This window comes from Aythya marila (assembly GCF_965140915.1).
Source record: "Aythya marila genome assembly, chromosome: 8".
NCBI classification, from domain to species: Eukaryota; Metazoa; Chordata; class Aves; order Anseriformes; family Anatidae; genus Aythya; species Aythya marila.
In genome coordinates this window covers 31,673,331-31,688,108 of record NC_139049.1, presented here as the reverse complement: position 1 = coordinate 31,688,108, position 14,778 = coordinate 31,673,331, and the positions used below count along the sequence as shown (strand labels likewise).

The window sequence follows — 14,778 nt, the reverse complement described above, 5'->3', positions numbered from 1 at the left end:
GAAAAGCTGGGTATGATGTAAGGAACATTTGTATTTTCAAGTTTAAATTGTGTTACCTGGATTTTTCCTGTGACAGGCTGTGATCATTAGCCCTTTTCTGCAGTGCCATGTCCTCTCAGAAAGCTGGTGCTGGCATGAACGTGCTTTATCCAGCATCCCTGGGGAGGGAGCAGAATCTGCCAAGCAAAACAAAGGCCAGCCTGGCTCCTGGCTGTGTGATGCTCCCTCTGTTCCTAATGTGCTCTCTGTGTTTAATTCAGCTCCCAGCTAGTGGTTAGGGGTTTGTCAGCCAGCACACCCCAGTGCCTCTTTCCCACATACTCATTTGGTTTTCAAACAGCTTTGTTCCTTCCGAGACCAGCTTTCAAGAGTACTGACAACAATACAACACTCTATTATAAATCAAGTGCCATAACACCAAAAACTGTAGTTGTACTGAAAATAGTGTTACTGTAAGATGCAAAGATTGGCTTTATATCACTTCAGTTACAAAGCAGTCAAGTCCAGCCATACCTGGAGGATCTTGTCGCCAGGCTGGAGCAGGCTGGATGCTGGTCCGTCAGGCTGAACCCTAGTAACAAAGATACCCTATAAGTCAGAAGTAACAGAGGTTAGGATGCTATCACCAAGAACTAGTTCCCAAAATACAGGTGTCTCCCTAACTGCTGCTCTGGGGGATCTGTATACTCTGACAATGCTCTAAACTCTAAACTCCTTTTTTAATTTGTAGGTAACCAAACAATGGCAGTGACTTGCAGCAGCTCTCTGTGACCTTCAGCCAGTTACTGCCAAATACAAACATAATTGTGGGTCATTGGAAATTGAGATTCTGCTTCACAAAATAATGTGCAAGTGGAATAGTTTTTGGGCATAGACAAGAGTAAAAGGATTATCAGGAGGTTAATTAAAATGGAGCAATGGTCTGTAGCAACTTCTCTTAATCCATTGTCTGAGGAAGAAATGACTTTGAAAAGGGATAAATCATTAAACAGTGAAGAATATTTTAGATTTGGATTTCAAATTTCTGTAAAATATGTTAATAAACCCCCAAACTAAAGATTGAGTTCCTGGATGATGAACGCATTAGAAATGTTACCCATACAGCTCATGCAGTCCTGCACATCTGCACCCATGGTCTCACCCTCTCTGCTGTCCTCACCCTACTGCTGACGGCGAGCTCCTATAAGCAGCCTGGAGAGCTGGGCACAGGCCACATTTTAGCCACTTACATTGCTCACATAGACACCAGGGGAATTCCCTGCTCGTTATCATCATGCAAATCATGAGTTTGAGGGATTTTATAGCCTTCCAGAGCAAGGTACTGCCCAGTATTTCTATTCACCTCACAGAAAGCTGAGCTTCTGCAGAGCAGAGGGATGGAATTTTATCATGCTTACATTTCATCCACACACCATTAATGAGTGACTTAAGTCTGCCATTCAAAATGACTGCTTCTGTGCTTTTTACTGCTTTTCCTGTCCTTCCCTCTTTTCACAGCACCGTCAGCACGTCATGGCAGGGACACATCACCGCGCAGAGGAGGGCTTGCTGCCATCCCTGCAGACTTCATCTTGCAGACAGAGCAGTACCATGTGCATGACTTAAAACCATCACGAATGACTGGCATGTATGATGAGAGACAAAGTCACCCTCCTACTGCTTCTGTGACATGCCAAACATGGTAAATCTGATTTAATGGTATGGGAAGCAAGGGTTCAGTGTAATAACATAAAACTTTAACTGTTAATTCTTTCAATATAACCACCTCGTCAGTACCTTACACACAATTTTGCATTTCTATTACTGGTAAAATTAAGTCTATCTAAAGCTATTACTGCACTGAACGTGTTACCCATGTAGGCACATTCATAGTTGGACAGAGATTCCTCTTAATAATTCCAGGCAAATGATAGACAACAGAAGTATAGCTTAATTCTAACATCATACATCAAACTGAAAAAGGGACACGATGTTATAAAGTGTAATACCAGTCTGCAGTCTCAAAAAAGGACACCAAAAATGAGCACGTTTTAAGGGCTAACTGTTAAAATGCCTGATGGCACGTACATTACGGTAAACTATACTTTAGGTTCAAAACAGGGATTATTGATGATAAAACTGAAAAAAAGTAAGATTGTGTTAGACTGGTATTTTAAAGAGCATTTTACTTTTCCTATTAGAATCTCTTGTAGTTTGAGAGTGGTGGGTAAATTATTTTTTTTAATTTGCATGCAGATCTCAAATTTATGATACAAGATGAAGATTCATTATTATTTTCATCATTTGCCAAACATTCTCAGTGTTTTTGTAAATTATGACTGCCTCCTGAAACTGAATCCAATATTATCAAACAATATAAACTATAATAATACATTTAACTTAGAGGTACCCATAGTCTTCATTTTCCAACAAACTCCTGTCAGTTTTATTGCACAGGACAGATGAACTCACAGGTCTAAGAAAGAGTTTTCTAATCCTAAAGCACTGTATAGCTGATAATCACCAGATGTTGTATTCTTATTAGTCATCCTTCCACTGACTAAAGAGATTTATCATCCTCTTAAATGTGTAATTCCAAAAATGAATACTGAATGTCCCTGGCCATCGTGTACCATAATGGTTATTTTTTTAATTAACATTATAAACTAGGAGATTGCTTGTCACGGTGTTTGCAAGCCGTCACTGCTTATCTCCAGACCAGTTTGTGGGCCAGGCCTATTTTATTTGACACCCTCCTATAGACCCTGGTATTTCAGTTATCCAGTGAAGACAGTGCTGTTTTAGCATTCCCTCTAATGACTCCAGTGACAATTTAATCAGGGCCTATACCGAGTCTCGAAAGAAAAAAAGTGAAAGAGATGGTACTCCAGAAAACAGTCTGAAAAATTATCTTACACATGGGCTGTAAGCCCGACACCCATGTGACTTCTGGTTTGATTCTCTTGTCTTCATTAAACACAAAAGAAAGAAAGCAAACACTGCTGCCTGAACAGAAAAATGCCAGGCATGGGAAAACTTCTTTCATTTATCACAACAGAAGTGCATAGAAATGTCATTCATGGTATCTATGTCTCCTCTATATGGCACTCTAAAATAAAGCCTATTTAGTGAGCAATTTATTACTTACCTTATCAGAAGGTTTGAATGGATTGCCTTGTCCACTTATTCCACCACTGATACTAAAACCAAGGCCAGGATTCTTCTCTATTCTCACACAAAACTAGGTTAAAAAGATACGGCAAGATAAGTCAATGCCAACACTAAAGGCTATCTAAACAATGGCATCTTCTTCTCATACAGTCCCGTTTACCATTACTGAGCTGACCTGACCCTCTCAAAAGCTGTTTAGCACAACACAGTAAAAGCCAGCAGAATGCTGTTACAAAATGAAAGTATTCTAATTGTTTTAACATGATGCAGCGGTACTATAATATTCACAGCACTGTGTCTATTTTTGCATATATAAAAAATTTATTTTCAAGGAGAGAAAAAAGGGACTCTTGAAAAGACAGTTTATGTTGGCCAAATTTTTTGCTCTCACTTGAACTTTGGGTGTATGCCAGTGAGAAGGGAATCTGCCCGTACATAGACTTCTTGTGCACTTGTGTTGTTCCAGAAGGTGTCACACAGGCAGCACCCCTGGATGCTATGCAGGTGACAAACGCAAGCATTAAGTAACCTGAAGATCTTCAAATCATTGCCAGTTTTAGGGCCAGGGCCCCAGTAGCTCTGAGCACCAATGGGTTTTGCAAGTGCCTTACTACAAAAAAAAAATGCTGAATCTTATCTTTTAGTCAGGGTGAATTTAAATGGCATTGGCTAACTTAATATAAAATGAAAATGACTTCAGTGCAGCTTAATGACTACTCATTGAGCCAGTCTGAACACGTACCACAAGCCACGCAAGCAATTGTTTCCAAATCTCAGTGGTATACTCAGAGACTTAATACAGGCTGCTCCTTACATGGATTGCCCAATGTTTTACCCAAGAGAAAGGTTTACTAATGATTTGGAGCCTTACTCTTAAAGTCAGGTGCCTCATACAGTTGTTGAAACCATTAAGGCCAAATTTAACAGGGATAGGACCACTTAGTGCAGAAGCTTGTCAGCACCCGCTACGTGCAGCTCAGGGACTGGAGCTGCCGCTGGCCTTTCTGGGCACTTGGCTGCTGCAGCCTGTACAAAGCTGAGCAGATCAGCACCTTGCCAAATATGCTGTACTGTTAGCTCTGAGCTAGGTTATGCGGGAATTGGTAGAAATTCAGCATGACTCAGTGATGGGTCAGAAACCTCGGTGCCAGGCTGTGTTGCTTGGTCAAGCCAAGCAAGAATGGTGTCAGAGCCTGGTGCTGGGAAGGACAGAGCTGCTCACACCCCTCTGTGTGCCTCACATGGTATGGCACATCTGCCCTTACTGCCACAGGCTCCCTCTTACTGCTATGCACAAGAGAGGGAATAAAATGAAGCTTTTGTCAGTGTTAGCTTATGCTCACACTTTCCTACCTGCTCCTGATAGGTGTCCGTACTTCTCTGCCCCTTGGTCTGGATGAGACACCGCCCCGTCTGAGGTGCTCGGGAGCTCTGCGAGGAGGGGATCTGGATAGGCAGTGGTGGCTGAAACTGTTGGATGGTCACCTTGTTCATGTTTCCTTCGTACTGCTGCTCGCGGCTCCGGTGCTGCAGGCTTTGCGATCCCATTAAGGTCTGGATATGGCTACCTGCCTGTGGGTAACGCAACCCGTTAGGCCCGAAAGTCAGGAAGCTGCAAAGAAGCAATTATTACAACTTACAGAGTCAGGTCAAAGCAAACCTCTTATATCACATCAGAGGTTTGTCTTTTGACCACGACTGGAAGCAACTGTGATTAAAAGCAGCGAGGATATGTACAGTGCATTTGGCAGCCCTGGGAGAATAAAGGGAAATTAGGCAGATAGAGCTTGCTTTATGAACAGGAAATAGTTGTTTCCTCATGTCATAATGATTCTGCTCCAAATATTTCTTGAACTGAAAAAATACAATAAATTGAAACAGAGTGCATGCTACAGGCATTGGAATGTTTTGTTTGTTTGTTTTCTGAAGCTAGTTTGGAATAGGATTTATGCCACAAATAGATATTGTCCATTGCAGTGTGCTGCGTACAAAAAGCATGATTAATTGAATTAGTCTTGTCCTAGGAACAAATGTGGTCCTTACAAAATTTAATTAATCAAATTACCAATTTCTATGATAATTTCTACCAAACTGAAACTCTAATATTTTGCAAATGTAAGTGAAATATTGAATTTACATTGGCTTGACATGTTGATATTTTCATTTAAAAAAGGGCAATTACTGCCATCCCTCTATCCCCTCTGCCCCACTACTTTCTACGTTTTCAGCAGTGGTCTAACAGGTGCGGTTTGTGTTTTGTGTTCTATTCCTGACATAGTAAAGTCGCCTACTTGCTTAATCTTCAATACACGTTGTCTGTTTAGGCACGTGAATTACAGAAACATTTGAGACAAATCTTTGCAAATGAAAATAGGTCAAGACAATTTTACACCTTTGCTATATACAAGATTGAGATGTTGCTTTTAAATAATTGCACGCAACTTAGCTGTAAGGGAATGAGCAAAATTCCTGCTCCACTGTATGACCAAATATTACTGCCTCCATGAATTATCACTCCATCGCATTGTTTTCAGATTAAAGCACTCATCAACCAGCAGTTTTATTTGAAGAGCCTGAACGTGAACGAGCATTATGACCGCACATCTCAGTACCTACAAGTGGCTTTGGATGAATGGAGCTACTTAAACAGTGCTTCACATTGAGTTAACACCAGCCAAGGGCACAACCACATCTCCTCATCAAAGTCTAATCCTCATTACCATGGAACCTTTATGATCCTGGTGGAAGAATCACCGGTGGTGAGACCGTATTTTAGACACAATTAAAGTTAATACAGCAAAAGATCAAAACAAGTCTTACCCACTGGACATTCACCTGTCCTTGCAAGTTATGGCAGCCAGGGCCATAGAATTGATTGCATGTTGTCATAGCAAAAATACATCTGAATGGCTTTTTAAGGTTTGTCTGCGGAATACATCATTAATACAGGTGCAGATGGAGCTACTTGAGTCACCGAACACAAAATCCTAGAAAGACACACAGTTCCTGCAGTGACTGCAGGCAAAACTGATCTGCTCTGACGTGCTTTTTTGCTGACTACATTCTGACAAAGGAATGAGCCAGAACAACTAGACCACTTTTCTGGAAGGTCTGTATCTTAGTATATGAGGGAGATAGTCTCAAAGTGAGTAATGGCAGAGGAAGCTGTTACATCCTGTACCCAAATCTTCAATGCCCAAACTCCTCTGTGCTAACAGATGTTGACCAACTTCCTCCTGGAAAAGCCTGGTGAAGTCAGCCTGTGCTGTGAATAGCCCACTTCACAGGTCAGAAAGATCTACTATTCTTCCAAGATCAGAAGGGAAGAAAAATGCCCAGGACAGACTTTTTTTGCTGCTCATTAACTCCCCAGCAGCACCAGGCCATGCCTGCAGCAGGTCACTGAGTCTGTGTCACCCTGAGCTGTGCAGACCCACGCCAAGCAGGTGCCCGCATGCAGCAGGGCTCTGTGCTTCATCTTGTGCCAGGTTGCCATTGCAACAGGATCCAAAAAGCAGAATCTCATAAATTTCACTGTTCGACTCAGATATAATCCCAGCGTATCCACCACAGCATACACAGCAGGTACATTCTGCCTCAGAGGAAGACATCTATTTCAAATACAAATAAAATTGTGCTTTTTCACTGAAAATCCTCCAATCTTCTTTACCAGCTTAAAAGACCTGTAGGTTGAACAACAGCTGCTGGAAATGAAACAGAAAGATGCCCCAGCTTCTCAGTTCTGGCTAACAGATACACTCCCAAGTCTGAAAGGGTGAGCAATGGTGACCTGGCCACTTCTGCGCTCCAGTTCCATAGCACACGCTTCTTCCACAGCCACCGAGCCTGTTGGAGCCCATGCAGGGACCTCCAGGAGTTTGTGTGGCCTCAGCCTCTGTGTGATCTGCTGCCATCCCGCAGTACCTGCAGAAGAGCCCAACTCCCATGGTCCAAACACCCATCCCAGACCTGCATAGCTCGTCGTCTTCCATGACCATCAGCATGCACCCAGGTCGGCTGAACTGATGGCCATTCATTTTCCATCTTCATTCTCTCACTTCGACTACTCTTTTTCATAAGGAGTGACTTCCAGGTTCCCTTTTGGTGGTTCCCCCTGCCACACTTCTATCCTTTCCCTTTCTTCAGAGAAGCACATAACTCAGAATGCAGCTGACTTCTGTCTCATTTAGCTGGCAGAAAAATTGGGTCTTCCAGGAAGTATAAATACTGTAGTCTTTTAATAAGTCAGTGGATTATTCGATTTAAAGATTAAAATATCCAACTTCTCCATAGGAGAGACATCTCATAAATTATGGGCTGATTACATAAATGATCATAGTTAAATTAAAATAAAACTGGCATTTAATCTCTAGTCTGAACAGCAAAGAGGACAGAAACAAGCACTCACATAATATATAATGTAGTGACTACTGCGTAGTATTCCCAGCCTACCTAACATACATGAGTAGTATATGCATACCACATTAGCCTAGGTACACAGCCTGTCCGTCTATTGTACATGCTCTTTCCCTTGGAATAACAAGTCCCAATTTTTCTTCCAGTGATTTCCCAAGTACAGCTCTACCATGGGCTGACCCTGCTCTGCACAAGCCCATTCACACTGGTACTACTGTGTTACTGGAAAACCACAACATACACTACTATTTATATTTACATCATTTAATTGTTCCTTATGTTGAACTTTATTTCTATAGATTTTCCAAGTCTGACTTCAAATAATTGCAGTATATTAATCCCCAGACGCTGGTAAACCAGGACACTCCAGGTGACTTTATTGAAAAAGACATTAGCATCGTTGTACCAACACACTGCAAACCACCTCCTGAGGATGGTGGGTAAACAATTTTCAGAATTCATTTTCTCATTCCTGTTAATAGACTTTGTTTGAAGAGATCATATTGTGATTTGGTGTGTATTCATACTGTGGCTCTTGCTGGAGGTGGATAAGCTGAAAACAAACCCTTTTCTTAGAAATGGCAATTATTTATTCTGCAGAAAGAAACTTTACTATGCAGACTGTTCCCCCTGATATCATTTGTATTCTGTACTTTATTTAACATCCACCACAAAAGTTAATTATTTTCAGCTCAGTGTCCAATATTTACAGTATAATTAAAGTAGCTGACAGCGGATGTAACAATGGATTGCTCCACTGAGTTAAGCAGATTTCAGGACAGTTATGCAATGTTTGTACTTACCACATCTGAGCAGCAAGACTCTGAAATATTCAGAATGAAACAGAATCTGCAGTTTCTTATTATAGTACCACTGATGCACAAATGAAAGACATGGACTTGTATTAGATTGTGTGAATGGATATGTGCAGGCTTTATCCCAATATGTTCATGAAGATAAGGAGTAACTCCTCTTAAATATCTTATCTGCGTTTCTTGCATACCAGAGGATAAAGAAACCCTTTGAACATCTTGGCTGTCAGAGACAATTCCAGTGAACAATGCCAAGACACTGTCCTCTTTACCCTCCTGCACCTCGGGTGGAGCTTCTGGGCTGCTCTAGGTGTAACAGCTCACAGCTCCCATCTTTAAGCAACCCTCCTGCATGCGTGCAAACTATCTCGTCACTATTTTTTTTTTTGTAAAGGCAAGGGCTAGTGCTGCTGAAACTGTCTTGGATAAATAGATGTGAAGCCAGTAGGGAAATATTTGCTTCATCAGTGCTGACAGTTAATTACACTGCAGAAATGATCAATGTGCACATTATGACTCATAAGACTTCACTTCGTCAATGAGCAGGACCCATCTCCATACAGTTAACAATCAGTGGAATTATCATTGCTTACACGTGCAGCTCCACCTTCTAAAGCTGATTGCAAACAGTTCACTTTGTCAAGATCCTTTATTCTGCAGCTTTATGATGATAATATCTAAAAAAGACAGTTTCTCAGCCAATGAACAGAGCCAAGTCGAGCTGGGAGACAGCAGCCAGTGTTTTCACAGGAACTGGCCAGATCCCAACACTGTGCCATTTACTGCCACGAGGTACTAGGAATTAGACACCTTTCTAGTTTATCAGCAAATGGTATGTGCTCAGGATGTCTCTGCTGAGATGTCTGTAACAATCTGGACAGTGAGCTGCTCCCCATCTCAGCACTTTTTTTTTTCTTTTTTTTTTTTTTTTTTTTTCCATGAACTCCATAATTTAATTCAAACAAAGAATTTAAATGGCATAATTAGAGGACAAGAGGGGGCTGATAGCTGTCTGCTACATGCAGGAATACTCCTGCTGAACCAGTGTGCCCGCATCACGCACTAGAGACGTACTACTACCATCTGCATAAATAAACAAAAAAAGCAGGTAGCAGGAATGAAAACATCCTTAATTCATAGCAATTGTTCCTTCAAACTTTGAGACAAAACCAAGCGTCCCCCAAACCTGTCCCCGTTGCCCCGTGCTCCTCCTTCCGTGGATTCCCCAGGAAGGGAAGGGAACCGCAGCCGTGCAGCCGCTCTGCTCGTGCCACCTACCTTCTTGGTGACGGTGTCGGGGGGCACGTCCCGCCGCCCCAGCGGGTAGGGGTTCCACTGGCCACTCACAGGCACCTCGTCCTGCCCGTTGTCCAGGATGCTGCTCTGCTGCGACGGGGTCTGTTGCAGAAACGGTAGGGCAGCCTTTAGTCACTGGCAAAAATTCTCTCCTCATGCTTATTTCAGTCATCAACCCAGTTAAACTGCCGCACACTATTGCTAAATGGAAAGCCTCCAGTTCCTACGGCATTTCATTAACACGTAATCACAGTGCAGTGGGACTCTGCAAGTTAGAGATCTCGAGAGACATACAGTGAAAATAATGAGCATGATGAATGATGAGAGAAAAGAGAAAAATAATTTAACGTAGTTCCTTATTTCAGGAAAGCAAATTTTGGTGAAGCCACGTATTTAAATTGCAGTCTGCCACTAATTTTTTGAATGAAATGTTTCTAACAGGTCATTCAAGTATCAAAAACATTTTACTGAGTACTTGACATGAAGATTAAATTATATGCTCGTATTTTCTTTAAAAAATATTCCCCATAACGGCAATATTGGACCTGTGAGTACCGTGCCTCAGGCAGAGGGAGCTCTGTGTAACTCCGCCTGTTGTACACTGCTCACAGACCTCTCTAGGATGTGCTGGCTTTGTTTTAGGTTAGCAGGACATCACACGCACGACAACCAGTAATTAAACTCTTCCTGAATATGAATGGACATAACACACATGCAAAGTTTCCTAAATGATCTCAATACTTTTTTCTTTTCCACTTTTCTCTCCTTCAGTCATGGTTCTCATCACTTTTTCACTCCTTACTGTGCTCCCGCTTTCAGTACTTTTCAGGGCATGTATACCTTTGCTGTCCCATCCAGCTTTTATCTTATCTGTGTCTATTTCTTCACAATAGCTGGAAATTTTCCTAACATGGGTATGACTTTTTGTGTCAGACCTTCCAAAATACCAACATTATTTTACCACCGACAGCATATTACATTATACATTATTACATTAATATTATTATCTACATTATTATTTATATTACAAAAAAATCACCCTTGATTTTAATCATTATTTAAAAAGACAAGAAATCTGACATCATAATTCTCTCATCATTCAAGAAGTCCTCCAGAAAAAAATCAGGAAAGATGTGATTTTCCTCGTATTAAAATGCTGCAAACATTTCCCCTGCTGAAAGCACAAGACCTCCCCTTAGAGCTCTCTTTGCACATACTAAAAAGGGAAAAATGAGACCAACCTCAGCACTTTTTCCACTGGTGACCCCTCACAGCTCAGCGGACCCTGTCCTAGTGCCTGACACTGCAGTGCTGCCGCTCTCTGGCAGCACAAATCTCCTTTAATGTTGGCTAAGGTGGGCCCAGAGCTCGGCAACATAGGGACAAATGCATTTGAAAGAAGGGCTGCCTGAGCAGGGGCCAGGGAGGGACTTGGTGCCTACATAAAGCCCTGGATCAGCCTCTCTGCCCTGTTTGCTGCTCGCCCCTGTGTCCTCACCCAAAGGGGACACATCAGCTGAGAGCCAGGCAGCAAAGTTCTAAAACGAAGAGGTACTATTGCAAAAATCCGTGCTCTGAGGAGTAACAAAAACAAAGGAAAAGAAAGGAAAAAGAAAGGACATCATCTGCGTGCCATGAGTCAGCCTTCCAGACCCACCACACAGCGAGATGCCCAAGGCTGGGCTGGAAATGTGGTCACCTCCCTGCGAGAAAAATTGATGAAGAATTGATGCCCGCAGCCACACAGCCACCGAGGGATTGTGCGGAGGCAGCTTCCTACTGGCACTTGTGGTTTTTCTCCTAAGTGATGTATGGGAATACGCTGATTATTCCTGAAGGGAGGGGGTGCCGTACACTTCTGAGACTGAAATGCACCAAACCGCAAACTTTTAAAAGAATTGTGACACAGATGCCAACAATTCAAAGCAATCTTCTGAAAAGTGGTTCTTTTGTTACTGCAGACAATGCTGCGTCTTTTTGATAAGCGACTGACTAATCTGCAGAGGTGAGTTAACACTCAAAAAGGAAAAAATATAGAGGATGCTTTCTGAAGAAAAAGGAAAATTCTGTGATAAGTTTTCATTTTCATTTTCATTTTCATTTTCTGCAGTAAAACAAATTCATTTACTTGCAATATCACTCATTTACAGAGCTTGGATGGACTGCAAACCAGTAAAAACTATGTGCTTTTTATGTCTAGGTAAATAAAGAAAAGCAGCAGTTTAACATTTTATACATGCAATAGACTCAGTGTAATAAACTTTCCCAGTTTAGGCAATTCATATACTTGATTTCCTGATCTTCCACTGGACAACTAGACCCCACTCATTACTCTCCTGAATCGAGGCCACAAGAAAGAGGAAGAAAAGGTAAATTTGAAGCTGCTGTGGCCTGGATTCATTGAGAAATGCAAAATGTTTTAGAACATGTGAAGGAATAAAACTGATCAACAATGAACATTCAAAGTTCAGCAATAGTTTTACCCCACTTCCCAACAGTACAGTAAGAGAATACACCCCCTTCATGCATTTCGGCACCATATTTTGTATGGATATGTAGCAATGAAATGCCGGTGAAATATAAAGCAGAATAATTCACATAAGGCCACACCAAAACATGTCCAGTTTCATGAAGTTTCATGCCCTGACCATTTTCATTAAGTTCCTCATATATCCATATTAATTTATACTTTAAAATTGTCAAGTATGTAAGATCTTATTCTTAAATGTGTGTACAAAAATACTCCCAACATTTGGAGCTACTGTCAAATTAACACCTTTCAAGGACTTGTGACAGGAATTCCTACACACCTAAATAGACAAACAAATTCTTTGAAATAAAAAAACAACATGACCAACACTGGGAAGCTGTCTACATCCAAACAAACACACAGCTACAGCTAAGATTTGACCTAGATGTCATTAACTGAACAACAACGGAGAAGCACACACTAACACTTGGACTTCAGTCCAGGGACAGCTGAATGGGAGCTGCAAATGAAGATAACAGAGTATGGAAAGTTACAGCAGGAGAAACCCAACAGTGATCTATGTGTAGTGTGTGTGCACATTGTTAAACTATCACAATTTTGTTGAAAATAAATCCAGTGCACTGTGTATACCTGCATTAGCTCAGAAATACTGCTGCCTGCCCTCCGGCCAGCAAGTGCAATCTGGTCGTGCTGCTGCCCCTAAATTCTCTTACTCTTGTATGCAGGGTTAGATCTCAACTCTTACACTGGGCACTGAAACCTCCTTTGGGAACTCACCCTGGCCAGGCAGTGCCTGGCACAGCACCAGCTGGCTCAGGCCAAACGTGCCTGTGGCCAGCCCGACAATTAGCAGCACAGATGATGGCATTTCAGTGCCTGGATCCATGCTCTGTGACCATTTAATTACTTACAGAGATGCAGCTAATTTGTACCAACAGCTACCGCTGCTAATGCAGTAAGGCACAGAGCGGTGCTCGCTGTGCTGCTTCTAGCAATGCTGTGGTGCCACTGGCCTTAAGCACTGACCCCACAGCACACGCATGGCACCTGGCTGATGCTGCGACTCCAGCATGGCCACACACAACAGGGAGTATGGGCTCGGCATCTCCTCCCTGATATGCAGATACTTCAGCAGTGTCCCTCTCTGGCCTGCTGTGTGTGCTTTTCCTACCAATCATTTGCTTTTGTATAATCGTGTATATATGTGCTAATCAACAATAAGTCATCCATTGCTCACAAATAGAAAAAAAAAAGATGAAGAAAAATATTTCTATGGGCAGTCCTCCAAACAAAAGTTTAACATTAGTTTAAGTGTGCTAGGCACCTACTCGTAATGTATCCGCTATTACAGCATACTCAATGTTCAAATGTTAAAATGTCCATCTCCTGGAGACTATTTAACTGCATGTCAAACATCTCTACATCAATTTTTCTTTTTCCTTTTTTTTTTTTTAAGATAAAACAGTAAAAAACCAAAACATGTTCTTCATTTCTATGCACAGATTAAGTCATTTACAAAATATAATGATTGCATCAATCTAACACAAGAGCAGAAAGCAGTAATGACAGCCATGTGAGCTACTTAATCCAAAAAGCAAGATTCTTAAAAGATTCCAGGAAAACTGTGTTACTATCATCTTTGCTTTTTGGATTGTGTATAGTATAAGCATGAACTATAGGCAAAAGCTAAACCAGGAAAAAGCAAGGAGTATTATTAATTTATTTCGTAATGCTGGTATATGCTGGCTATCCCATACTTACTTTCGGTAGAGGTAGCTCTTGAAGCATTTGGTTTTCAAATTTAGATTTAGTCTGCAAGTTTAAAGTCATGCTTCTGCCGGCATGCATTGCTGAAAACCCTCCAGAGTGCAGCATGCCAAGGCTAACTGTGTTGTGTTTGTAAGCAGCGGTCTGAGTAGAGGAAACAACCACGTGACAGGATATGAACACACATGCTCCTTGAATCAAGTATCACACATATATGGTTAATTTCACAAAGTTTTAGTTTAAGCAAACAAACAGTACCAAGAAATAAATAGCTTTTTGATGCATGCACTGAGTCACACGGAAGCAAATACATTGCTAGTTATACATAAAATGGATACCATAAAAGACTTCAACGCTGACAGCAGATGAAATATGTTGTTATCTGTATTCTGAAAACTGCAGCATATAACATGGTACAAGTCTTTATTTTGCAAATATGGCCAAATTTTGGTATGCCTGCACAACCACAGAAGGGCCAGAAAACATATCTAGTAAAGGAGCATCAATGTCAGAGAACAAACCCTCTGCACCAGGACCCTACATCCCTGTGAACATTCTGTGGGAGCTCCCAGGTCCTCTGGGGAAAGCCCCCAGGCGTGGCATGGCACAGCAGCATGAGGCTTGTGCAAGGCAGAGCCTGGGCATTCATTCATTCCCTGGATAGCCCCCACACCAGTTAGCCCAACTTTGTGGAGCTTTGCTGGTCCGTGCCGCAAACAGCTGGAGGCCGGCTCTCTGCCTCTGCAGAGATCACTGGGAACTTGATTTAACCACCAGTGTCAGCTTTCCACGAATTAAAATATTTCTTAGGCATATACACATTGTAAACTACGTGTAAAGATGTTT

The 14,778-nt window shown here is 41.8% G+C and overlaps 1 protein-coding gene across 4 annotated transcripts in view; it reads right to left on the bottom strand.

Annotated features, from left to right (window-relative positions):
* The window catches only part of LRRC7 (leucine rich repeat containing 7), a gene marked incomplete at its 3' end in the record, with an annotated part of 89,482 nt that overhangs the window by 2,662 nt on the left and 72,042 nt on the right, over positions 1–14,778 (bottom strand). For 2 of the 4 annotated variants that reach the window (XM_082765782.1, XM_082765783.1), the window contains 5 exons: positions 13,927–14,076; positions 9,657–9,776; positions 4,504–4,722; positions 3,128–3,220; positions 514–588 (listed from right to left, as the gene is read on the bottom strand). In XM_082765782.1, the coding sequence (XP_082621908.1) occupies positions 514–588; positions 3,128–3,220; positions 4,504–4,722; positions 9,657–9,776; positions 13,927–14,076 (657 nt within the window). The remainder of the gene's footprint in view (positions 1–513; positions 589–3,127; positions 3,221–4,503; positions 4,723–9,656; positions 9,777–13,926; positions 14,077–14,778) is intronic. The other 2 variants (XM_082765784.1, XM_082765785.1) reach the window with 2 other exon arrangements.